Genomic DNA, 27541 nt, shown 5'->3' with positions numbered 1-27541 from the left:
GCTTCAGAATAATGGTAAAAACCCTTCAAGCCTAAATAGTATACAATTTTCAGAAAATACGCTGCCGCTAAACGCCGCTTATCACCCCCGGTGATAAAAAATATGTGCCAAGAAACTTTTTGCAACGAGAAAAATTCGCCAAAATAACGACGTCCCCGAACACGTCTAGTGGCGTCACCAAAACGTGCTTCGCTCATATATGAAGTTATCTCCGGCACTGAAACGCTGCTCCCATTGTTTTTTGTTCTGAAATTTGAGTTCATTCACTGCTCGGTCGACACATCCTCATGACTTCGTAGCAAATTCCATCTCCAAATCGATTGTTTGGAGTAAATCCTAGGGCAATCATTACATGAGTAAGGGCACTAAAATCTGTAGATACTACTACTACTCTATCGCGTATACATCGGACGCGACTTTACCCAACATAATCCTCGCTGTATTATTAATACTGCTACATCCATCATAACGGATTACGTAAGACTATCGCAAACGTAGTTTCTACGTTTTAGTACGCCCACGGTGTTGTATCATAATGCAATGCAGACCGGTGCAGCCGTGACAGAGCCAGAGCGGCTGATTTCTTTACTACACGGCCTACCTAAAGCAGCCTTCTAGATTCCGGAAAGCACAGAGCAGGGAGATCCCCTTCGACGGAGCAGTGTAGCTGCAGTAACAAGAATCCCTGCTTCCGCGGTTATTGAAGCTGACTCCAAAGTGGTTTCGCGATCGATATGGCACAGTCAAACATAACACCTGATAACAGAAGACAAGACAAGAAATCACTACCTCACACTAACCTATAAAAATTATTTTCTAATAAACAGTACACAATAAATCTTTATGGTCTAATGTTCATACTTCTGGCCAATTTTAAAAGCGTCATCAGCATGAAATAATTCCAGCGTAACAATATCCTAACACTCCCTGCCAATTCTTGTAAGAACACACAAGTTTGCAACTGAGCATTACTGGGTATAAAAACCAGGGTTAAACTGAACACATTATACCTGAACATCTACACAATGGAGAAATAGTGGATGACGTTTGTAAGATCGCTAAATATTGTGACCTTTTATTGAATGCAGTCTTTATGAGGCGGCTTGCTGATGTAATTGATTGATTGTGGGGTTTGACGCGCCGACGCAACGCAGGCGATGAGGCGCGCCGCAGTGGAGGGCTCCGGATTAATTTTGACCACCTGGGGATCTTTATCGTGCGCCGAAATCTCGTACACACGGGCATTTTTGGCTTGCTGATGTAGTTACCACGCATCAGCCAAACACAAATTACGTGTGGGTAAAATAACGTAAAAAGCCTTAGATGGAGATTTCTATCGGTGACTCGTTCATTATGAAGAAAAGTTTTCTTATCTGAATAGATACAAAGAATGCCAGTGAAAGTACTTATAACAAGAACGAAAATAGAGTTAATAATGTGTGTACAATACAAATTATATAAAATACGCAGGCGAAAATTCAAATAATAATGCACCTTGCTGTGACATTTTAAAAAACTTATTCTTCCCTGTCAGGAAAAAATTTAAAAATTACGAAAATAATTGCGCGATATCCACTTATACTTCATTGAGCAAAGGAAAATAAACTGTCCAAACAGTATGCAGCATTTCGCGCTCAAGGTTATTTTTTTCGAGAAAGCTCATAATAATGGAAAAGTGGGATTCGAGTAAACCGATTTAGGTAGCATACATTACGTTATTAAAAAGCTCTGGTCTCACAAAAACTCCAAAAATAAAAACCGGTTAGAAAATAGGGCAACGAAGCACAGTGAATCATGCAGCAGAGCATGGGGAAGAAATAGGTGAAGAGGATCGCAAGGAGGGAAGAGGCCATCAGCTGGGGGGCGACGACATCATAGTTTCGTCCCGGACTCCACTCTTGCGCCGTCTCTTGGCCTCCCCTTCCACCTTGGACGAGCTGTCGTCGTCGTCCGCCTCCGACGACTTGTCGCTGTCGTCGCTTCCACTCTCGTCCGATGCATCGCTCAAATCTTGGCCTATGCCGGGAGGGGCCGCCACAGCCCAACGGTCGTCGTGCATAGACTGCGTCGCATACCAGTTTACACTGTTACCACGAGAGTTCGTTTGTAAACAGAAATTTTTATAATCCACAGCTGACCTGTTAATGTGCGGACTTTTAGTGACCTATAGAGCAAAAGTATGCCATTTCAATGCAATCGGTATACCCTAGACAACCACTTCTTTATCTTTCCAAAAGTGTTTAATATTGTTATAACTAGAAACTATTATGGAAGCTTGAAATTATCTGTTCTCCTTATTTGCAGAACATATATATTTCATCATTAAAAATAACCATCGTTTCCTAAAGAAAATTGAGGGAATCGCGCAAGCTAACAGTGGGTCGAACCTTAGATGAAATTGCATCCAATCTATCGTCAAACCTTGAAAGGTCCAAATCGCAAACGAAGAACGAACTCATGTGACGATTTTTCGCTTGCTAAGTAAACGCACCTACGAACGACATAAATGTACATCAATACGACGTTTATGAACTAAGAGTATACTGTTGTATTCCTTCTTCAAGATCGTTGCTTGTAATGCCTTGTATAGAACCATTCATTTTTCGCGGTTTTCCAGTAACCGTTTGGACACAATAGAAGCTCTGTTTCCCGCACGCGCCGTGGGTCCAGAGATCTTATCCGACCTGTCCTGGCGGTACTCGTCTATGAGGAAATGCAAAATTTTTCTGGCGGAACACCATCGGTCATACTAAGAAAGCTTTCGCTTTAATAAGCGTCGCTCTCAGCAAAAATCTGCACGCAATGCTTGCGTACGTTTTGGAATTTACAGCTACCAGGGGAAAATGACGGAAAACCAAAGAAAATTACGGTAAAGTAAAAACGCCCGATATTTCAAATGCTGGCTCAAATGCCAATACGAACAAGGCCTCTATAGGGACATCGACATCCCACGGCGCTGAAAATTCTTCGCAAGCACAATCCCTGCAAAAACCAATAAAGCTTGCATATATACTAGCACAAAGATTTTATTTTTAGAGTAAGTTATGTTTCAAGATATTTTTAGTCTACCTCGCCTATCACCAGCACTTTGACAATGCACGAAATGACGAAAGTTTGGGACGGATATGGTCGCCCAGTACTATTTTTCTCTCTAAGCATTCCCGATGGCACCGACTACAACTGTGCTGGTTCAGCATGTTCAATGATAAAAAATGGCTGCGTATCTGCTCCTTCCCTTGCAAACGTCGACGAAAGACGACAGTCGACCGGTGCCATTGTCAAGTGAACGCCTCCCTTCTCTTTCCCGCTCAGCTCTCATGCTGTTCCTCTCCCGCCTCGCTCCTCCCGAGATAACACGCTAGAGGCTTGCTCAAGTCAGTTTAAATTTACCGCGTTCCACTGCTCCAGGTCAGGTGCCTTGATGGCAGCGCTGCCGTACCGCGGAGACGCGAGTGAATCGAGGCGCCCTATACTCCAACGTTTACGGAACCACGCTGCACTACACGACCAGCGTTCCAAGCGGAACGCGGGACCTATCTAGTGGAAACTTTCGTTACTGTTGCCGTTCGATTTCTTAAAATTCCTACAGAAGCTATAGTAGCGCGGCAGCAGACGGCGACGGAGTGAATTTTTTTCTGTAGTTGATGTAGTATATTTCATTTGCTATCACAAAAACCAAGCATCCATGAACTTCTTTTAATAAAGGAACACTGGAAATAACACCCATGTAATGATTTGCTGCCTTATATTTCCGTAATGTCTAGTTCCTGTTCAACAACGCTGACAAGTATGAGCATTAACACTGGACTTAGATGATGGATTTGGCTGTGGGTACATAAAACTATTGCGCAGCTTATGTTTCAGTTTGGCCGGGTGGCTGAATCGAGTCACAGACTGACAGACGGACAGACATACAGACTGCCCCAAATTTCTCGATTTAAATAGCCCAAGAAAAACTGTCGTCTTTAAAACAGCGTTGTCATGCCGCCTTATAGGCGCGGTGATACATGCAGCCTGGCAGAGGTTCCCAACGAGCAAAAAGGTGCCCACAACTCTCTTCAAGGGCGCACATATGGACATATCAGGAAAAACTACACACGCGCGAGAGGTTGTGAGAGCAGGTCTAACAAGAAAGAGGCTCTATGATGTGAACTGTAAATGTAAGTTCTAACAAGAGTTCGTTACTATGGTATGTTGACTGTGCTGATTTCCGTGATCCCCGGCGCGCACTGGCCAGGAGTGCCAAAAAGGGATTTCCAGAACTGCGGCCCTCACACTGTCATCTAATTACAAACTGAAATCCCAGGAGAGCTTAGTACTCTTCATGAGTAGTGAATGCGAAAGCATTATTGTGCAATTGAACTCCGTTGAGAGCTCATTCCAGCTTGGCGTTGGGAGTAGTTGTGACTCGCAGTTGCGAAAGGTCAGCGGCACCCGTGCTTGATATGCCATGGCGCCCACGGCTAGAGCTGCAACGCTCCCCCTTTCCACGTGGCTCTGCGTTGCCTTTACTCGGGCAAAAATTAAGAACGACAAGAGCTCATGCAGTGTGTCACTCCACCAATGCGACGGACCCGGATGTTAACGCGCGCACGCGTTTTGAAACGAGATTGCGTTTCATGTGCAACATCGTCTTCGTTTTCACACCTAGTCTTTTAGTAGCCACTGCAGAAATTCAAAAGCAGATTAAGTGCGAGAAATCGCGGAAACTACTCGTACTACGTTCAGAATACTCGATGTAAGGCACTTTTTGTGCCGCGCGGAGTAACAGCCGACTGTGGTGATCAGGCGCAGGTTCAACTTCTGTTGTTGTTCTTAAGTTCTCCCCGAGTATAGCAGCGTGGTCTCGCACTTGTCTTTTATTTTGATAACTGTTAGGAATCACAATGGGAATCCGCCTCTTTCACAACGCTACTCCGCATGCGCATGGCCCTGGCGGAGGAGCCCGGAAACAGTCTGGCAGGGGCACGGCCGGTCTGGACGAGCGGCGTGCGCTCGCCGCTCCTTCAGTCCGGCCGTGGCTGGGGTCGGCTGGTCTGCTCCGCGGTGATTCCACTGCTGTCTGAAGCTGTAACTGAGCCCGTGTAGTGAAAGCATGCGGCCGGGTTCGGCCCCATGCAAAATGCAGTACGGCTTACAAATGCAACTGTCGGCCAAACCATAACATTAAGGGTGAAATTTTTGTTTCTATCGACGCACGCCAACCCCGAAACGAAAGTGAACAAATCAGGAGCTGCCCGCCGCGGCACCGTGCATGAACGCCCCATTGTGCGTCCCGTCGCAGTCACACCAGGCATTCACACCGCCAGTGACGATAACCTGCTGGCACGCCAAATCCAGAAATCGCCTTGTCATATTACTCCGACGACGATTCGAACACACCACCGACCGCCCGAAAGTTGCCGTAGTTGCGTGCACCACTTTACTCGCCCGTGATATTGCCGCTGTATAAAAGGAATGAACGAATAAATACTAACTTTTCAAACTGACAGTTCCTCTAAAGAAGAAAATGTAATCCTGCGACTACGATGAACAAGTGCGCTTACGAGTAAAAATGCACCCCAAAAAGCAATTTTCTGAGTTACGTCGGGACTAGAGCCACTAAATAAGCTACATCTAGTGGCTCTAGTCGGGACTTCGGTTGATTTGGACTTCGCTTTCTTGGGTCAAAACGCTCACAAAAGTAATCTGCACACGCATTTATACTTGTTATGATAAGAAACAGAAGAAAAAGAACGGTGGAATTGAACAAATCTGCAGCCACGTGTAATATTTTGCATCGCTGATACACCAGCTTCAAGCAATGACTTGTATAAAGGGCACAATAAGGGCCTGCGATTATGCTGCTGCCTTACAGATACCCATGTCCCCCTCGCATCTCTTTTAAGCGCTAGAAAAAAATGCCGTGAGAACATCACTTCCACAGCCTCAGGTAGCCACCCTCCGGTACTGACACTTGCGGAACTACTGCAAAAAAAACGAGCGTCGCACGCTTGTTAGGATGTTTCCCACGTTGAAAACGTACGTCTTCCAGCATAGTTATTCTTTTTGCAGCTTCAGGTTGCCAATACAATTCATGTGAAACAAATAAACAGCAGCAACGCAGCCCTGATTCACCTTCCGCTGCAGTGGCATCCAACTTGCACTCTTGCGCCCCTGCCATATCGCTTCTCGGCGGCGCCACCAGAGGCCGCCACAGCGCAATGAAAAAAGGCGGATTGTAGAGGCAATAAAGATATATACAGGAGCAATGGAAAATAAAATAATTTCGAGGTGCCGGGACAGATTGAATGAAAAATGAAGCAGCCGAAGCGAGGCAAGGAAGGGTAGAAGAAGGAAAAGGAACACCAGGAGACGGTCCATAAGAAGGCAGTCGGGAGTTTGAGGTGACCTGAAAACGCAAGAAAACGAGGGGAAGTGAACGTGAGCCTGGTGGAGAGCAGACGAAAGGTGTGCACGGTGCGACAACACTCTCGAGCAGCAGGGTGTCGAACCGGAATTTTTTCGGGTTCGGTTCGGGTTCGGGTTCAAGCCTTTCGGGTTCGGTTCGGGTTCAGTTCCAGAGCCCCATTCCGTTCCGGTTCGAACCGGTTCGAACCCGTTCGAACCGGTTCAAACGGGCTCAAACGGGTTCGAAGAAAAAAAAAGCAGGCGTGTTTTTTTCTGTTAATTTTTTGTGCTTGTTTTTCGTTTCCTTACCAAATCGGCATAACAACAAATTCATAATGAAGGTTTCTTTGTCCAAATATTTTGTCTTCGCCAAACTAAAGCAACCCTGCAACACGTTTTTCGACTTTTGTCTAAATCTTGAGTGCTTGCAGAAAGTAGTCAACCAACGCATTATACTATGGGGTCGCAATGTGCCTCAGCCAAAAATTACTGTTCTCTCCTCGTCCGATAACATAGAAACTTGCTCAAAATATTTTTCTCTCCTTCCCGGTCTTCGCGTTCTTCGACCGCTGAATGACGTCATTACAGCGGTGTAGCGGCTGTTTGCCGGCTTTCCTTAAGTTGCAGAATAGAACGCATTTGATAGCCATCTAAAAAAATCCACAAAAGCGAAGCAGAAACCTAAGTGTATCCGCAGCGACGAGCAAATCACGCACTGTTGCTCTGTGCTGGCAATAGCTGTAGTTTTCGCAGTGCTTCCAGATGCGACGAAGATTCAAAGCGTTTTCGAAAGTGTTTATTTATTTATTTGCTGCTTTTATTTATTTATTTATTTATTTATTTATTTATTTATTTATTTATTTACCTAGTTTTATTTATTTATTTATTTATTTATTTATTTATTTATTTATTTATTTATTTATTTATTTATTTACTGTTGGGTTTAACGCGCCGTCGCAACGCCGACGACAAGGCGCGCCATAGTGGAGGGCTCCGGATTAATTTTGACCACCTGGGGATCTTTACGTGCGACGAAATTTCGGACACACGGACGTTTTCGCTTTTCGCTTCCATCAGAAAAGCGGCCGCCGCGACCGGGAATATAAACCGCGTCTGTGTGCTCATCAGCGCTACGCCGTAGCCACTGAGCCACCGCGGCGATTTTATCTAAGGTGTTGAAGAGCTCCTTTAACTGTACCCACAAAATGTTTTCTATGGTAGTGTGACGAGTATGTGGCTCCGACTGCCAAGCGTGGCAGGTGGCATTTAGAAAAATTTCCTACTGCTCATCTTTTATCTGCTAACAGAGCTGTTAGAAAGAAAGAATGGATGTAAAGACTCATTTGACGGCGGGTATAGGACGACATTGGATAGGGAACCACTGGAGATAGGAACTTGCTAATGGCCCTTCAGCGACTGGTGACAGCGATTGGGCTCTAGTAAAGATGATAGCCAAGTGAAGTCACAAGCAGCAGTAATGATCACTTGTAGAGAGAGAGAGAGAAAATGAAGTTTCATTCAATCGAGGCAATGTTTAAGAGAGGCGTCCTCATTCGAGGGGGCCGAATCGACAGCCGTTTCCATCAAGAAGAACTGATCTTCCAGGCCGCAGCTGGCCATGGCTGTCTCCCAATTCTGTATTGAAACGTGAAGGTTGGATGGATCTACGGCACACTAGTCGCAGCCGCCTACTATGTGTATGAGGTTCCCAGGCTCTCCACAGAAGCAACGCAATGGAGAGAGGTGTGTCCCGTCAAAGAGGTGAAGTCTGGCGTTGTGTGGGAAGGTGTATGCCCACAGGGTGCGGAGTAATGTTTCCTGGTTAATCGGTAGCGATTTGTGCGGGGAGGAGTACGTTCTTGGTCTGTGACTGCAGGATGCATGCACTCGGGCCGGGCTTCATCAGCGCCGGCTAAGCGAGTCAAATCTAGAACCACGAGGTTGATGATCTTGTTTGCCGTGGATGCCAGTATGAGCTGGCGCCCATACAATCGTGACTGGTCTCGTTGGTGGTCTCTGATTGATCATCGGAAGTGTTGTAACATGCAATCGACCGTTGGCAAAGTTGGGCCACGCCTGCTAAGGGTCTGTTATGAGAGTTTTGACGCCGCTTTGGCTAAGCGCACGTGCTGTCGCCGCTTCCTCAGCTTAGAGGGGGTTGTGTTCGGCGGTTGAGATGCTACACCTGTGGGAGGCTGCAGAACGGTAACACAAAGAGAAGGTACTGAAGAATGCTATCGGGCGGCTCTTGCATCAAACCAGTTGATCGTCCCTCCCTTTTTTTCTTGCAGTTTAGTTTCTCCCCTCATATATACACACGCTTTGAAAACTCTTTGATGAATATACAATATGCATTAGGCAATTAGTTATTAACTTTAGTCCCAGATGTGAATTTTAATATAGCAACAACATAATAGCGCAATACGGGCATAAAGAAACACCTTTTATAGCATTCAGGCGGTCTTCACATAACTTTGCGGCTGCTTTGTGCGTGACAAAATTTCCTGATTGGTCGGGAAGGAGAACGCTGCAAAATTTCAAATGCCAAGGACCCCAAAGATATCATGTTTGGTCCGACCGTCGAATCCGCCTTAACTGACACGCTAATTCTTTTAATCAAAATTAATCAACACACCAGTCCCAACAATTCACATTAGCTCATTCACTCACCTAACTAATTTCAACTTCAACTTTATTGAGCATTTCGTACATAGAAATGCGAGGACAAACACAAAAAGCTGCAAAACTGCAGCTTGACGAGGGGTTTGCACCTTACGTTTGGCGTGGCAGAGCAGAAACAGGAGTTTAAAGCATACGCACAGGAAATAATCCTAAGAAAAGGAAATCTCGCCTTAACATGTTGATATTACATACAAACATAAAAGAAAGCATTAAAACGCACTATAGCTCACAGTTTGTAAAATATACTTATTAAATGATATACATACACGCATATTGGAACTCATAGGTACATACATACATATAAAGGTTAAAAAACAAAACAGGGTACACAGGTATATAACAAGAGAAATAGTGGATATGTACGGAACCTGTGTAGACACAAAAAATCAAAAGACAAAACTCGAAGAAAAAGTCATGTTATATACAAGTATGCATACACTCATCAAAATCTGCACTACAGAAGTATCCCCATAAATAAATACACACAATATTGGCAAAAATGAGTGTACGGTACTTTTTAGATGCTAAAGTTTTCAGGGAATGAAGACAATGCCAATAAAACGCTTGAAAAATATTACAAGTAATTTTGGCTAAACCATGGTTGCCACGAGAGACAACGCTCAATAGATTGTCAGTTAAAAATGTTCAATGTTCAGCAGGAAACTTTTCCTTAAGTCTCACTTAGAAATTGTATTTATAGCTATGCCACTCTCGGCTAGGTTATTTAAAAGGCGGGTAGTTCGGTATTGCAACCTATCATTGCCATAATTCGTTCTTGAAAACGGCACGAACCATGTACTCCTTCCCCGAATTTCGTACGGTACGTCCAACGGTTTTCCTAAACTACATCGACTTAGATATGCTACACCGTTGTGTTGCAAGCTATTTTTATACTTTGTTAGAAGATTAAAGTTGTAGATACATTGGAGAGGAAGCAAATTATACTGCAGAAATAGTTCGTTGGTGTGAGAGTCATATGGTACAGTTGCGATATGTCGAATGGGCTTTTTCTGAAATAAATGCAGCTTATTAATATTTTTTGCGGAACTGGTTAACCATACGAGGCTGCAGTAATTGATGTGAGCTGTGAATATGGCATGATAAAGAATAAGTTTAATATTTGATGTAACCACAGGCCGTAACCTGCAAAGCACCCCACACACTCGAGATAAATTAGTGCAGACGTGATCGACATGGGCATCCCATTTCATATGTTCATTAAAAACAATGCCTAATGTTTTTATTTCACAAACTATACAAATCTTTTCAGATACGATGTAAAAACTGAGGATTCTGTCAACAGATCTTTGAGCTGGTGAAAATAACACCGCTTTAGTTTTCTTAGTATTTATTTTTAACGAGTTTGCTTTATCCATTTGTGAAGCTTTTGGATGGTTATGTTTGCTAAATGCAAAAGCTGAGTAGTATCACACGATTGAAAGAAAATGCTGGTATCATCTGCGTAAATAATAAAATGTGCAATGTCAGTAATTTCTACGATATCATTCATATAAATATTTATCAAGATTTGACCTAGAAGACTGCTTTGCGGAACTTCAGCCCTTACTTCTTGTGAAGAAGAGTTGTGTTCCTTTATTGCTACGACCTGTTGCCGGTTACCTAAATAAGATTGCAAAAGAGTAAGGCCCCCGGAATCAATAATGTTGTAATTTTTAAAGCAATGTTAAATTACTAATTTTATCAAATCTCTTGAAAAAGTCTTGAAAATCTCTTGAAACATATAACTAAAGTTACCTTTTTTTCTTCAAATCCCTGGATTATTAATTCTTTTTGCGTTAATAAAGGTAATTCGTTGACATATGTTTACGAAAACCGAGCTGTTTTGATGATATAATAGAGTGTTTGTCACAAAAGGACACGAGGTGTTTCGCGATTACTTTTTCTAGCCTTTTAAAATAACTGGAAGTACAGAAACCGGTCTATAATTGTAAAAATTGATTTTCTCCCCGGATTTAAACAGTAGCGTGACCTTAGCTTGCTGCATCTTTTTTGGAAAAACGCCAGTAGTAAGGCATAATATATAGCTAAGCGGCGATACAAGAAGGTCCAGTACAAACTTAATAGGCCGAATCTGAAACCTATCGATGTCTATGGCCTTGCTATTTTTATTGACAAGAAAATCGACCATATTTCCTGAGGCGTTACCGGAGAAAAAAAGGCTCTGTGGGGGTTAGAATCCTTTAGGAACCTCATAGCGCTTTCATTGTGGGAGCATTGCATAGCATTCGTTAAATAGTGAATAAACTTGGTTGCCAGTTCTTGACTCTTGAGTGGTTTATTATCTACTCTCAATTCAAAGTCGTCGTTACGGGGGTAAGTGGGTGCAAAAGTTTATTCAATTCCCGCCACATGACATCACGCCGGGAGGAAGCCTCAGAAAACACATGTTCGAAGTACATTTTTTTAGTATAGCGTAAGAACTTTGTCACAAAGTTTCGGTACTTTTTAAAGGCTACAAAATCGTCCCTGTTCTTTGTTTTTACAAACTTATGGTACAACAAATCTTTTTTACGGATCATCTTCAGACATTCGTCTGTAATCCATGGTTTCCTTATATTCTTATTTTTCTTGACGATCTTAAGAGAAAAATACCTTTTATATGCATCTTTATGATTCAAGAAAAGTATCGTACGCATCATCTGCAGTGGTGCACAGAAGTAAAGGGTTCCACCAAATAGAGGGAATTTTCTGACGAAAAGTAGTCAAAGTATTCTGATTAATATCGTGAAAAGCGAAAGATTCGGGGAATTGCTTACATCTTAGTATTTCTGTGTGCATTGAGAACATATATATAGGTAAATGGTCACCTATAGGTTCACCAATCACCCCGGACATGGTACTGCTACTTGTATCACTGGTTGTAAATACATCAATAAGACTTTGGGAAAGACGGCCCGTACGAGTCGGTTCTTTGATCACGTTCATGCAGCCGAAATAACCGAAAAGGAGCTCTGGATCACGCGAATGTGCGCTTGCCTGTAATATGTTAATGTTAAAGTCCCCACCAATAGTTATTTGTAAACCATAAGACGAAACAAAATTGAGAAGGTCTTCTAAGAATGCGAAACAATTTTCGAGTTTTCCATCAGGGGGGCGGTACACAACAACAAAAATTGTATTTTTACATTGCACCGTTAAAGCTTCATAATCTGTCGTAACTGTCGAAAATTCGTTCATGGTACTACAAGAAAGCTGTGTAGACACGAGCTGTAACACACCCCCACATCGCGGTAGGACCTATTTAGAAAGAACGTGTTGAAGCCCGAAAGGCGCAGCACTTCTGTGTCACTCGTATACGAGGTTTCCGTTATCATGACAACGTCGAACTTGAAACTTTCAAAGCTGCGTTTTCTTTTCTTGTAGTTTCACATTCTTCTTTCATTTCCTCGTGGCTTTTGTTGAAGAATTCGCAGCTTTTTTGCATTTCCACATTTTCTTTCTTAGTGGTTTCATATTCTTTTTTAATTTCCTCGTAGCTTTTCTGCATTTCCCTTACTTCTTCTCGAAATTCACGCTTAAGATCAGCGATCTCGCGTCTTAGGTCAGCAATGTCAGCTTTCATGACCAAAGGAATGCGGGATTATACACAAGGGCACACAATAGCAATGACACTGGGTGGTTGGCACGAGAGGCAACAGAAAAAGTCACTGAGTAAGCGAACAAAGATTACTGCAGAATATTCAAACCTGTGAAGTAGGAAGGCGACTATCTGTTCGCTGCCTCCGCTGCCAAGTGATGCTGAGGTGGACGGAGCGTTCTTTTAAAGGATTCACTTCGTGACGAAAGCCACACGTGGTCCAGGAAACAGGGGGTGTGGAGAGGCGATGTGGCGAGGGGGTGTGGCGAGTCTACCCGCTAACCCGCACTAATCGACTTCAGTCCATTCTCCTCTTAAGTTTAAGGTTAAACAGATTCGAGATAACATAAAAATGCTATCAAATATACTTTAGAAGTGAAAATTAGGATTCCCCATTTTTTTAAATCTCATGTTCTCTTAGAGCAGGAATCAAAAGACACAACGGCACTGTATACAAGAAAAAGTTACGTTAATTTTGAGAACTGCGAGTGTTTGTGTCTCAGTGCTGTTTGTATATAACTTTACATTCAAACTATAAGTGGAAGATATGGATGTATTGTTGATGGTGTCCCTGAAGGCCTTCACAAGCAGACAGGGATGCATGCGAATTAACAAGACATTAAAAACTTTAGGCGATTTTTAACACCATGTAGAGAAACCATGAAGAATATTCCATGATATGTTGCCTCGTAATAGGCGTTATAACTTAAGTTATTCTAAACGTAAAAGATAATTGGGAGAGATGGGCAGTGCCTAACGCAAAGTGATAGTATATACGGACAACTTTACATTAAATTGAGGGAAATAATTAGAAGAGAACATGATGGGCCTTGGGAACTGCAGACTACGCAAAATATTTCATGGTTCTGTCCGGGAAGTGGCAAAATATCTTCAGACGCAAGGTAGGGTACCGAACTGGAAAACTAGAAATCACATTTTTGAAGCCCCGGAACCGGTTCGGAACGGTTCCTTTGATTCGTTCCGGTTCGGGTTCAGTTCCAAAATGGCGGAAAAAATACGGTTCCGGTTCAGTTCCGGTTCCGGGCAAAAATTCGGGTTCGGTTCCGGTTTTCGGTTCGGTTCCGGTTCCGGTTCGACACCCTGCTCGACGAGCAGGGTGTCGAACCGAAATTTTTTCGGGTTTGGTTCGGGTTCGGGTTCAAGGCTTTCGGGTTCGGTTCGGGTTCAGTTCCGGCGCACCATTCCGTTCCGGTTCGAACCGGTTCGAACCGGTTCAAACGGGTTCGAACGGGTTCGGAGAAAAAAGAGGAGACGTGTTTTTTCCTGTTAATTTTTTGTGTTCGATTTTCGTTTCCTTGTCAGGTTTCTTTGTCTAAAACGAAGCCATAATGTAGGTTTTTTAGATGCGACGCTCAGAGAATCTCTTGTCGGCGGCCCTGTCCTTCCTGCGTGCGTCCGTTGTTGTCCGCGTGCGTCCGTTGTTGTCCGCAGCCACTCTCCCCCTCTCGTCTCCGATAGCGAACACTCTCTCGCGAGGGGCATTGGATTGGATTTGATTGGATTGGATTGGCTTGGCTTGGCTTGGCTTGGCTATCTTGGATTGGATTGGATTGAATTTGGATTGGATTGAATTAAAGTGGATTGTGTTGGATTGTGTTGCGTCATAGCTGCGGCACTCTCTCCGCGGTCTCCTCTCCTTCGGGCGCGCTGCGCATATAACCGGTGTGCCGCTCTCCGGCGGCCTTTCGGTCGACGGTTGCTCTCCGCTTGCGCTTGAACCCCCCTCAGCGTCGCATCACATCAGGGTTCCAGCGAGAGGAGGTGGGCGTAATTTTTTTGTGAAAATGTTTTGTTTTGGCCAAAAATAAGCAACCCTGCAACCCTTTTTTCAATTTTGTTCTAAATCTTGAATGCTTGCAGAAAGTAGTCAACCAACATATCCAGTACTTAGATCAGGGAGTCGGAAAGTCCCTCAGACAAAAAGTGCTGCTCTGTCCCCATCAGATAACTTACAAACTTGCTTGAAATATTTTTCTCTCTTCCCCAGTCATGGCGTTCTTCTACCGCTGGAATGACGTCATTACAGCGATGTAGCGGCTATTTGCCGGCTTTTCTTAAGTTGCGACATTAAAATGAAACCACAAAAGCGAAGCAGAAACGGAAGGCGTATCTGCTGGGACGAGCAAATCCCGCACTGCTTCTCTGTGCTGGCAATAGCTATAATTTTTGCAGTGCTCCCAGATGCGAAGATAAGAGTGAGAGCGTTGATCTAAAGTGTTGAAGAGTTCCTTTAACTGTAAAATGTACTGCAAAATGTTTTCTAAGGTAGGTCCACGATTACATCATTAACTGAAGCGAAATGAAAAATTCGCTCGGACACATAAGACTCCGTATTTGTATGAATTTGAAAGCCCTGCTTTTTATGGCCGCAAGTTTATTTTTATTGATTTCGTTTCTTTCATTTTTATAATTTAATTTAATTTATTTATGCTTCATAACACTGCAGTTTTATACCCCGCAGTTGTTTTCTTGAGGAAGAAAATGACGGACGATTACGACACTCGCTAATGCGAAATTTGAGTGCAGCGCGAACTCTAGTCTTCTCGGCGACGGCGCATAGATGCTGTGCCTCAGGAAGTGATCGCTTCATCAGTTAATGCACGACGGCGCGCGGCATACTCTGTCGTTATCTCGTAAGGGGTCGCCCCTGTGAAGCACGTCTCGCACGGTCACGGAATTACGCCCTCCCCCTTAGACTTTCGCCATACTTGCAACCTCCGTTTTCCTGCTAGCTCTATCTTCGGTGGCGTCTTCGTTCTCTCGGTTACAATGAGTCCAACGTTGAGGGACTACGCGAAACCACAGGAGCGGGTGCTTAAGGGCTGCGTTCTAACGCATGGCTCTACGTAGCCGCTGTGCAGCCATGTGATCCACTCCCTTCGCCGACAAGTGACGGGCCGCACATCATCTCCAAATAATGCGTTCTCGCCACAGCCTTCTAGAAGGCAAGCAGGTAGCCTCCTGACCAGTGGGCAGCACACGGGTGCCTCCGACGCCTCCCCCTCGGTGCATCTTCACCAGAATCTTCTGGTAATGGGCAGCCTCCCAGCAGACTGCCTATTGCCCCGTCCTACTAAGCAGACGACCTGTCCGTCCACAATAGTTTTAATGCGTACGCCCACAGCAACGACCATGCAATCCCCTTCATTTCCACAAAAATACCAATCTCGCGGGAGTTCCACCTGCAATCGCTATAATAGCGTAAATGGAGATAACTGGTCGCACAAAATTTCTGAAAAACTAAAAAATAAAAAAAGTAACCACCGAAACTGGCAAACCGTGTGACACCCTGCATTTCCACAATAATGAGGATTTCGGAAAATTTCCACCTGTAATCGTTATGTAGGGTAGATGGAGATAATTAGTCGAACAAAATCTATAAATGTAAAAAATAAAAATAATGTAAAATAATTGCGGAAACTGGCGAACCGTGTAACACCCTGCATTTCTACAATAAGGCAGATTTCGCGAGTTACAAATGTAGTCGTTATAATAGCGTCAATGAAAATAATTGCTCGAACGAAATTTTAAAAAACTATAAAATAAGAAAAATATTAAGCAATTAAGGAAAATGGGTAACCGTATAACTGCCTGCATTTCCACAATAATGGAGATTTCGCGAATATTCCATTTGTAATTATAGCAGCGTCAATTGAGATAATTGGTCGGACAGGATTTATAAAAACCAAAAAAATTGGCTGTAGAAACTCACACTGAGGACAAGCGGCATAGGAATACTACGCATTAGTAGATAATTGTTTGAATTTCTACAGAAATTTTTTAGTACCATGGAGTGTCGCCATGGACAGCATTTTGCGTCTCCGCTGCCTCCCCCCTCCGCCCGCGCGTCTCGTGGAGGGCCGCCCCTCGTCCCGAAATCACGCATCCTCGCAGGAATCGCCTGCCTGGCAGGCAACCAGGCAGGCGGGTAGTTTACTGGCGAGCGGGCAGTCTTTTTGGCGGGCAGGAGAGCCTGAGCGCCCAACATCTTTTTTGGTTCCACCAAATGTCTAGGCACGCACGCGCGCATGCACCCATGTTTTCGCACAATGAGGCAAATAATTTTGCATTTAAATAAATTGATTGGTCTGCTACGCTTTTCATGTACCCTTGTTTCAACGGCGCTTTAGCTTTTACACGAAATCATTAGCACTGCTAGAAGTCGAAAACAGTCCCGCGTCGGCGTCAACCTCCGACTGCCAAGCGTGGCTGGTGGCGTTTAAAGCGATTTCCTTCTGCTCATCTTTCATATGCTAACGTACCAGTTAGAAAGAACCCATACAAAAATGCCTTATGGGCGTCTATTGAAAAATGTATGGTGAGCTATGGCCGCCTATGGGTCTCTATGGTCACCCATAAAAAGGCATAAATTAGGCTATAGCCAGCTATTGAAGTTTTTATAGATCCTGCACTAAAGACTGTAAACCATACAATTCTCTTTAGACGATTATAGAACATCCTAATGTGTTTAGTCTATAGAGTCACAGCTATTCAGGTAACTGTAGCCAGCTAAAGAAATATGTATGGCTTTAGTTCTATAGACCAGCCGCGGCAAAGCTCTTTTGGCTGGCTATGGACCATTTTTTAGCTTGAAGTCTACAGACTCAAAACCATTCAGCTGTCTTTTGCCAGCTATTGAAAAGAGTTCGTCCTAAAGCTATAGAGAGAAAGCCATAAAAGCTCATTCGGCTGGCTATAGGCCGTTGTTTCGCTCTAAGTCTACAGACTTCAAACCATTCAGCTGTCTTTTGCCAGCTATTGAAAAGAGTTCGTCATAAAGCTATAGAGAGAAAGCCATAAAAGCTCATTTGGCTGGCTATGGGCCGTTGTTTAGCTCTAAGTCTACAAACTTGGAACCATACGGATATCTTCTGCCAGCTATTGGAGAGAATTTGCTTTAAAGCTAAAGTGAGGCAGCCATAAAAGCTTCTGCGGCTGGGTACAGTACAATATATAACTGTAAACCTTTAGATGTGTGATAATTAAGCAACATTTTGCCGGCATAAGAAAGCGTTTGGCGCAGAACTTACAAGCCTGCATCCATAAAGGCTTCTTTTACTAACTACATAGTAACATACGGCTCCAAGTTTCCGGCCGCTAATCGAAAAGTGTTAGCCTATAAAGGTGTAATTCGAGCAACCATTAAATCCTATTCTGCTGGTTTCAATATGACTTATGAAGCGAAATTCATATACTCATGATTTACCTAGCTACATCTACAACACAGATTGGATAACGATGATGAGGTTGATCGGCCGGTTATATGAACGTATTTGTTCAATAAGGTTAGGTACTTATTATACCAACAATACGGGAAAAGTACAATTAAAAGAAGCTACTGATTAACGCTCAAATTCAGGTTGCAACTTTGGATACTGCGCATCCGCAAAGCTTGCAAATGAACGTTGACCGAAAGACGTATAATTTCGTAGAATTATTCCTCTGTGGCCCCTACGCTGCCGCGGTCAAGTGAAAAAGCGGGCTTCTCTGAAAACGGCCCTCACAGAGTCGAAGCAGATTGGAAATAACTTTCGCGGCCCACGGTACGCTCTTTCAGAAATATGGTGGAAGCTGCCAACAACCGCATTCTTTCTCCCGCGGACCCCACCTTCAGATTAGTCATTGAGAAAGGGGGAGAGCGACCCACGCCGGACCGAAGGAGGCGGGGTGAAGAAATTCTGGGAAGCGATGAAAGGGTAGAGGGGACACCCCTGCTTCCTGTTTTATTTTCTTTTGTTTGTTTGACATACTGGTTTTGGCGATGGGTACCGAAGGACACGGCCGTGCGGCCCGCGCTGTGTTAGTATTCCTGCGCGCAGCAATGCTAGTGACAGACAATGTTCCCTGAGTACTGAAAACAGATACAACTTTTTTCCGTTGAAGAAAACAAAACGTTAAACGATCTTGTACTTACCAAAAAAAAAAATTACCAGCAAACAAGTTGGAAAAAGATCGAAAGATGGGCATGTATCTCCGCACTATTTGCTATCGCGATGGACCTGCTTATACCTGGATGTACTCAGTCAGTCACATTTCGTCTCCTTGCTCATGTGCGCGGGCATGGCACGTGTTGCCTGGTGCTGGGAATTTCGACTCGACGGCAATGTGCTCGTGTAGATGGTGTGACGCCAAGCAAATGTGTCGCTTTTTGGTGTCGTGAATTTCGGTGTTTACGGTGACAGTGTTACGATTAATTCAACATCAACTTCAAGTCATGCGAAAATGGATACCTGCGATACTGTGACAGGAATTTCATCATACGCAAAACTCTAGGGTGAGTGATCTTACGAACTGAAGAGACTCTATAGTGCGAGAAATGCAGGACTTTTTTTTGGTGTTCACGAATATTTTTCTAAACTACCCTGCACCACATGGGCACTGAAACGTAGACAGAAGTGAAGATTTGGCCGCGGTGATGTGACAAAAATAATTTTTTCGTGAACTGAGAAAACCTACAAGGAACTAATTGAGTGAACTTGGAAAAACGTTTTTTTTATCATTGCATTGTGTGCGACCATCTTCATTGTTTTATTGAGAGTGCATTTCCATTTTAGCCACCGAACTTGCAGCTGTGTGCGTTGAGTACTGAGTGTAATGAACGTCTTCTGAGTGCTTTCTTTTCTATGGACTACCCAGCACCTGTAGGTATTTGTGTCTCGGCGGACGTTCGCGGGGAATGTGCCGCGTAGTGTGGCTGTCGAGCAAGTCACTTAAGCGTGAGCCAGGGTGTTGGAATGCGTGTGCTGTGTTTTTCGATCGGCGTATGTGAACAACTGTTTACTGGTGGTGAAGTAGCGTAGATAGTAGCCATTTATGTGATGAATGGAATGAATAAACCCCTTGATTTTGCTTTCCTTGAATGCCTGTGTTTAAGCCTTTTATGAATGAAAACTGGCGAAGTGTTTGCAATCGCAATCTCGCAATCCCCCTATATCGCTGAAGTGTTCACGGAGCATATATTACAGAATGCACCTGGGTGCCACAGGACAAGTTCTAGAGATCTGCAAGGCTCTATGCCGGCATGGCAGCGTGCTAATATTTTCTCAGCGGCTTCTGCTGTCGCTGTGTTTCAAGTAGTGGTGATTCTCTTCTGGCTGCAGCTCATGTAAAAATATTGTATGGTCGGCTATTGAAAAACCTCCTTATGGTTGTCTTTAGCTATTTGGCCCAATTATCTTTAGACATTTCTATGGCTCTCTTTAGCCATTCCTATCGACACTCCTATGGGTGTCTTTAGATTCTTCTATAGCCATAGCGATATCCAAAGAAGACCTAAGACAGCCATAGAACCGGCTATAGAAGAAGCTAAAGACACCCATAGGGATTTCAATACGAATAGCTAAAGACAACCATACAACCGGCCATAGAAGAACCTAAAGACACCCATAGGAATGTCGATAAGAATAGCTAAAGACAGCCGTAGAACCGGTTATAGAGGAAGCTAAAGACACCCATAGGAATGGCGATACGAATCGCTAAAGACAGCCATAGAAAAGTCTAAAGATTATTGGGCCAAATAGCTAAAGACGACCATAAAAAGAATTTTCTATAGCCGACCATACAATATTTTTGTATGGGAAAGAACGGCTTTAATGGCTCATTGGACGCCGTGTACAGGACGGCATTGGATAGGGAACCACCGGAGATAGGAACTTGCTAAATGGCACTTCAGCGACAGGTGAGAGCGGTTGGTCTCTACGAAAGATAATAGCTGAGTGAAGTCACAAGCAGCAGTAATTATCCGAGAGGGAAAATGAACTTTAAATAAATCGAGGAGAGGTTTCCGAGAGGCCTCCTCATTCAAGGGGTAGAGTCGACAGTTGTTTCCATCAAGAGAAACTGACCTTCCAGGCCGGAGCTGGCCAAGGCTTTCTCCCAAATCTCTATGGAAACGTGTAGGTTGGGTGGACCTAGGGTGGACTTGTCGCAGCCACCTACTGTATGTATGAGATTCCCAGGCTCCTCACAGAAGCGACGAAATGGAGAGAATTGTGTCCCGTCAAAGAGGTGAAGACTGGTGGTGTTAATCTGCAGTGCACAGAATAATCTTTCCTGGTTATTCGCTAGCGATTTGTGCGGGAAGGAATACGTTCTACGGGAGAGCCTATAGTGCTAATTAATTTCCTGGTATGTATACAGGATGCATGCGCTCGGGCTCGGCTTCATCAGCGCTGGCTAAGCGGGTCAAATGTCCAGCCACGAGGTTGGTGATCTTGCCTGCCGGCGATGCCAGTATGAGCTGGTGCCCATACAATCCTGGCTGGTCTCGTTGGTGGTCTCTGCTTGTTCATTCGAAGTGTTGTAACATGCAATAGACTGTTGGCAAAGTTGCACCACGCCTGATAAGAGTCTGTTATGAGACTTTTGGCGGCCCTTTGGCTAAGCGCACGTGCTATCGCCTCTTCCTCAGCTTGGAAGGGGCTGTGTTCGGGGGTTGAGATGCTACACCTGTGGAAGGCTGCAGAACGGTAGCACGAAGAAAGAGAATTCATAGTGGTGAAACAGCGCGCAAAAAACCAGGACAGAAAGAAGAGGGCAACAACACAGCGCTCGTGTTGTTATCCTCTTCTTTCTGTCCTGGTTTTTTGCGCGCTGTTTCACCACTATGAATCTGCACCAACTGGCCCAGTTCGCGACACTTTTGAAGAAAGAGAAGGTATCGGAGAATGCTATCAGGTGTTTTTCGCATCAAACCTGTTGATCGTTCCTTTTTTTTCTTTCAGTTTAGTTGCTTCCTAGTCTTACCTCATGTATATACACATTTCGAAAACCTTTTGGTTAATATAAGACATGCATTAGGCAATTATTTTTTAACTTCAGTGCGAGATGTAAATCTTACGTGAGAAATAACATAAGAGCGTAATACGTGCATAAAAAAGGCCTTTTATAGCATTCAGGTGGTCGACACATAACTTTCCGGCTATTTTGTGTGTAACTAAATTTCCTGATTGGTCGAGAAAGAGAACGCTGCAAACTTTTCAAATGCCAAGGACCCCAAATCTATCACGTTTGGTCCAACCCTCTAATCCGCCTTAACTGACCCGCTAATTCCTCTAATCCATATTAATCAACACCGCAGTCCCACTGATTCACATTAGTTCATTCACTCATCTCACTAAACCACCCTAGTCTACCCGCTAATCCGCATTAATCGACTTAAATCCATGCGTCGAAATGCTATCGCATTTACTTTAAAAGTGAAATTGAGAAGGCCCCAATTTTTTTTTCAATTGTCATGTTCTCCTGGGGCAGTAACCAAAAGACACAACGGCACTGTACAAGAAAAAGTGATGGTGACGTCGAGAACTGTGAGTGTTTGTGTCTCAGTGCTGTTTTTATATAAGTGCCCACTCAAACTAAAATAAGTGGAAGATACGGATTTATTGTTGATGGTGTCCCTGAAGGCCTTCGCAAGCGGTCACGGATGCATTCGAAATAACAACATGAAAACTTCACACGATTTTAAACACACTGCAGATTGAAACCATAAAGAACACCCCATGATATGTTGCCACGGAATATGCGTCCTAACTTAAGTTATTGTGAATGCAAGAAGATAATTTGGGGAGATGGGCAATACCTGAAGCAAACTAGTAGTGTATACGGACTCTACATTAAATTTAGGGTAATAATAAAATGAGAACCTTATGGGCCTTGGGAACTGCAATCTATGCAAAATATTGCGTGGTGCCGTCTGGAGAATGGTAAAAATATCTTCGGATGCAAGGAAGGGTACCGGGATGGAAAACTAGAACTCATAGTTTTGAGGCCCCGGAACCGGTTCGGAACGGTTCCTTCAATTCGTTCCGGTTCGGGTTCAGTTCCAAAATGGCGGAAAAAATACGGTTCCCGTTCAGTTCCGGTTCCGGGCAAAAATTCGGGTTCGGTTCCGGTTTTCGGTTCGGTTCCGGTTCCGGTTCGACACCCTGCTCTCGAGTGCCCCTACAGCACCGCATAGGTCGCACGAGGGCGGCGCACCAGCGGCGGCGCACCGCAGGTGCCCACTGTTCGTGAATCCCTCCAGGCACCAGCGACTCTGCACCACTAGCCCCACCAACAGCGCTCACGGGCGCACGCGTACTCGACCGCAAGCGACCGCGCACCAGCGTCAGCCTGGAAGATCCACTGGCTTCGCTAGAGCACTGCACGAGTCCGGCCTGATCCGAAATCCCGGGCCAGGCCGGGCGGCCCGAAGCGTTTATCTGCGGACTCGGGCTCAATGCCGTGGGCCCATGCCGAACTCAGACTTGAAACCATAGCCTTTCGCCGAACCCAGACTACTTAACCAGAATCTATAAGGCTCGTGATGTCGGCTCGTGATGTAGCCAAGTGGAGTCGCCAAAAATCTGGTCAACAAAAGGCGATGGTGGCGCTGATGTAAGAATGCAAACTATTATTACGCCGCTAGGACGTGAACTGGAGACGGTGGATGCTATAAAGTCCGTGGACTCATCATCATCATCATCATAAGCCTGTTTGTATTTATTTTCGCTTTATCATCGGCGCGAGCGGAAAGTGTTGCGATGGGGCTGCCGTATGCCTCCGAAGATACAGCCAAAGATAAAGAGTGGCGAACGTGTGACGTGTACAGCTCCGAGGGACATGAGCGTGTGGGCGTGACTTTGCGGCGCTAAGGTGCCGCACGGAGCCCGTTCCGCTCATCTGGAGAGCTGAGGTTCTGAGAGCTCTAGCTCTGCACACAATTACAATTTCGCAAATCTAATGATGGGTATAGGTTTGCTTGATGATCCTCTATAATTTCGTCATTACAATCAATCACCTAACTAGAATAATAAAAAAGTAATAACAAATTTTGGGTAATTATTTCGGTAAATAGCCTATTGAACCCGCTTTATTGCGTCAGCCACGGCCTCTGACCACTTCGCGCAAGAAAAACAATTTAGCCGCCTCCAAAAGCCTATCTTTTTTAAATTACGTAATGTCTTCCCTGTAACACCCTGCATACGACGTATGCACGGTAAACATACAGAACTTGTAAATTTCCTATACAAAAAGGTGTGCGTCAGGGGGCACAATAACTACCCGATTATTTATAGCCTGTCGGGAGCATGTGTTCATGCACAAACCGTAAGTGAAGCAAAACAAGGGTGAGAAATAATGTGGAATATCTCAGCCACCTAAGGCATCGTAAGGCCACCTAAGGCCACCTAAGTTTCAGGGATTCGCAGCGCATGCTTTGCCAATTCAGCTCGGAAAGTCTGGCAGCAGGCGTAAAAATTAACGCAAAAAATCGAACGTAACTTTCAATCAGCATGCCAAAACACGTGCCTAACGTAGGTAACGAAGTCTTAGAAACAGTACGGGATTACGCCTATCTTGGGAAAATCACATGTGCTGATCCAAACCACTACAAGGGAATTGCCCGCAGAATTAGCATGGGGTGGGCTGCTTTCCGTAAATATTCAGATATAATAACTAGTAAGCTTCCTCTGTCCCTCAAAAGAATAGTATTTATTCAATACGTTCTTCCAAAAATAACTTACGGGGCCTAAACTTTGAGTATCACTAAACGACTTGAAGAGGAGCTTATATGAGCACAACGGGCTATGGAAAGAGGTATTCTAGGGGTGACGCTCAGAGACAAGAAAACAGACGCGTGTATTAGAGAACCGGCTAAGGTAGAAGACATTCTAGCTCAAATTAAGCGAAGGAGATGGGCATTGGCGGGTCACGTCATGCGCATCGGGCACAGCAGGTGGACCATCTGTTTAACAGAGTGGGTGCCAGTAGACAGTACACGCAATATGGGTCCGCCGAGGACTGGATGGGGAGATGAGCTGCGAAAGCTCGGTGGTAAAACATGGACTAAGCTAGCACTGAATAAACGTGGCTGGATATCTTTGGGAGATGCTTTCTTCCTGCTGTGGACACAACCAGGATGATGATGATGATGGTGTAGGTGGTAGTGGTAGTGGTGGTGGTATGACGGAAAATTATCCAAAGATTTTAGTACCACCGTGCGCCTCATCAAAGTGGAAAAAAAAAACTGCGAAGCCTAATAGCTTCATACTAACTGCCCGATACTAAGGAACAGAGAAGTGTAGATTAGGGCACAGTGAAAGGGGTGGGAATGCGAAGAATAAAACTACACAAATTCCCGAAACAACAACGATTGCAGTGACTTCGCGAAGGGCAGCCTAGCTAAAACCTCTGTAATAAACAGCTGTTGTTGTAGCAGGAGGGCGTAAGAAGACATTATTACTCAAGCTAAAAGTGAGACTCCAATCATAAATGCTAAAATAATTAAGTTATCAAGCTCTTGGTTGAAAACATAGGGTCAGAACATGTCCTAGTTGGCGAATAGAAGCAAGGTTCCCCATGTTCGTGTGTAAAACATGGCAAGAAGTGAGCAAACATTTGAAAGGGCAAACGTAAGAGCACTGGTTAAAAAGGTAGAGGTCGGGCTCATGCCCTGAAGCACGTAAAAGGCATCGAAAAAACATTATGCATGAGATAATATATGAAAGTAGGAAAAACAGTCTATGCGCAGTGTCACACTACCAACGCGAGATCATAGAACATTTCTGGCATTGCTAATTTGTTAGCCGGAACTCGCTCTGAAGAAAAAACGAGTCAAAATGAGAAGGAAATCTGAACAAAAAAAGGAGCAGAAGTAGACGAACTAACTCCAATCGCTGAACGACTGAGGATATATCGGAGTAGGAAGGTCAACTCATAACGCTTAGGGTCTTAGTACTACACATCTGCAAAAATAGCGCCCTAATTCTCACTTAGAGTGAAGGTGATACAACGTTACAACTAACCACAAGAGCTGCACACCAGATGCCCACCATTTTAGTTGCAGCTCGCCGTATTAAAGGGACACTGAAGTTATTTGTAAACAATGCGGGATTACGAGCGCAAACTGTAGTCCGGAGTCCCTGGGCCCTGATTCGACCACTCTGTGCGCGTTTACGCGAATTTATTTAGTAGAAAAATCAATTCGAAAATGCTGTCCTCCTCTCTTTGCGCTCGCCCATTTTCTGTGGCGTTTTCGTGTGACGTCAGCAGGAGAGGAGCTGACAATTGGCTGCGCTACTGCACGGCTCGCCGACCTTCCGCGACCGAGTCAGTCGGCCCACCGTTTAGTCCGCCGGCCGCCGACGGGTCGTCGCAATTCGCTCGATCAGTTGAAACTAAGCCACAACACGTTTGGGAATGGAAGAATGCGCCTTTCTTTACTTCGTTAGTTTGTACACTGTATCTAGCTCCAAGTCAAGGTCGCTTCACACAAGCGCTGCACAAGCGCACATGCGACGCTTCGCTGACTGGTACGCCAGTAGGAAAATATAAGGCCTCTTGAAGGGGGAAAAGAGTGAGCGAAGTCAATATAGGCACTAAGGAAATAAAATCAACTGATATTTTTACCGTACAGCGTAAAACTAGGGTGCGGGAAGCACTTTTTTGCGCTGGGAGAACAAGCAGAGCGGTCAGCAGCACGACTACGCATCTGCGAACGCTTTCCCGTCTACGAAATGCAATTGCTAGACGTGAGCTATTGTGGAAACTCGGGGGACGCTTACTGCACGAGCGCAATACAACAAACAGTCACCTAAACTGCTTGAAATACTAAAACGAAATAAAAGTGTAAACTGGTTATACATTATATGCCTTATATTTTCTAACGCCGCCAGCGGCCCTCCGTGGCCTAGTCGTCTGGTGCGGTAGGTATGGCAACCTAAAGGCCTCTAAACGGTACCTCCGTCGCCTGCGTTCCGGTCCGTCCAAAACGCGTTCCGGCGGCCGGAACGCGCGCGTTCCGGCCGAAAATCGCTCTCCGCCACAAGTTGGCCAACTTCAACTTTTCGCCGGACCGCGATGATGACGCGTTTCACCAGCCATCATCCGACGCCCTGATTGGTTCCTACCGATCTCCTACTGGCCAATCAGGGCTATCAACAAGTTTCAGCCCCAACAACATGGCGGTTGCCCAAGCGAAGCGAGGCGAGGCGATCGCAAGGGAAAATCGCGAGGCCTAGTTTCGGCAGATTGTATTACGGTGCGGCTATTTCGCGGCTATTTTGATCGAGTTATAAATTCGCGAAGCATTTCTTTGTGCTGACGGCAGGATACATGCACGGCGCCTAGTTTGAGATCCAGAGTGCCGCAACATCAAGGCAGATAGCATACACCCCCTGTTGCGGTGATGGCTGGTTTATCGTTGTTTTTGTGTGTGCGTGAATGTGTTTGAAGAAATCGATACCGTCACTCGTGCGCGTTAGCGCCCACAATGGATCAAGGAGTTATAAACCAGCAAGCGGACCAGCTGCGGACGTCCGTGCGAGTTCTCGGTGCCGCTACAGCTACAGCCAGGGTCCCCGCCGATGCGTTGTACTGGTGATTTTGTGCGCGACCCATGTCTAAACGTTCCGATCGCGATTGATAATGAAGCAAGCAAAGAATCATTGCGTCGTGTCGTGGTTTATACAGTGCGAGTTCTCGGTGCCGCTGCAACTACGACCACGGTCTCCTGCCGATGCGTTGTACAGGCGGGTTCGTGCGCGGCCCATCTGGAAACCTTTCGACCATCGTTTATCGTGTTGCGAGCAAGGAATCATCGTGATGTGCCGTGTTTCTTGCAGAGACAAGCGCTGCCGTGACTATTCTTCACCGCGTCTACGGCAACAATTTATGGCTGTAATCTAGAGCTCCACAGAGATTGTAGCAGGTGGCAGCAAACAGCATTTTTTTTTTTTTGCCCCCCCAATCTGTTTCTTCTGTCACTACCGTGCTGTCGTGTTTTGTGCGCGGGCGCAGGTGTGTTCTCAGTGTGATTGGTGTCGTCATTAATGGGCTTCACCTTGTATAGTTGTTCTCTTTGCTGTGGTG

At 44.8% G+C, this 27541-nt stretch overlaps 1 protein-coding gene across 1 annotated transcript in view; it reads right to left on the bottom strand.

Moving 5' to 3' along the window:
- Positions 1–1727: 1727 nt before the first annotated feature.
- The window catches only part of LOC144146506 (uncharacterized), a 64628-nt gene continuing 38814 nt past the window's right edge, over positions 1728–27541 (bottom strand). The window contains exon 6 of the mRNA XM_077678451.1: positions 1728–2062. Within this exon, the coding sequence (XP_077534577.1) occupies positions 1853–2062 (210 nt within the window). The 3' untranslated portion in view covers positions 1728–1852. The remainder of the gene's footprint in view (positions 2063–27541) is intronic.

The sequence above is a fragment of the Haemaphysalis longicornis genome, unplaced genomic scaffold, assembly GCF_048455015.1.
Source record: "Haemaphysalis longicornis isolate Haplotype H1 unplaced genomic scaffold, Haemaphysalis longicornis Haplotype H1 scaffold_7, whole genome shotgun sequence".
Classification (NCBI taxonomy): domain Eukaryota; kingdom Metazoa; phylum Arthropoda; class Arachnida; order Ixodida; family Ixodidae; genus Haemaphysalis; species Haemaphysalis longicornis.
Note: the sequence above shows the minus strand (reverse complement) of the source record. Positions and strands in the feature narration are given on the sequence as shown.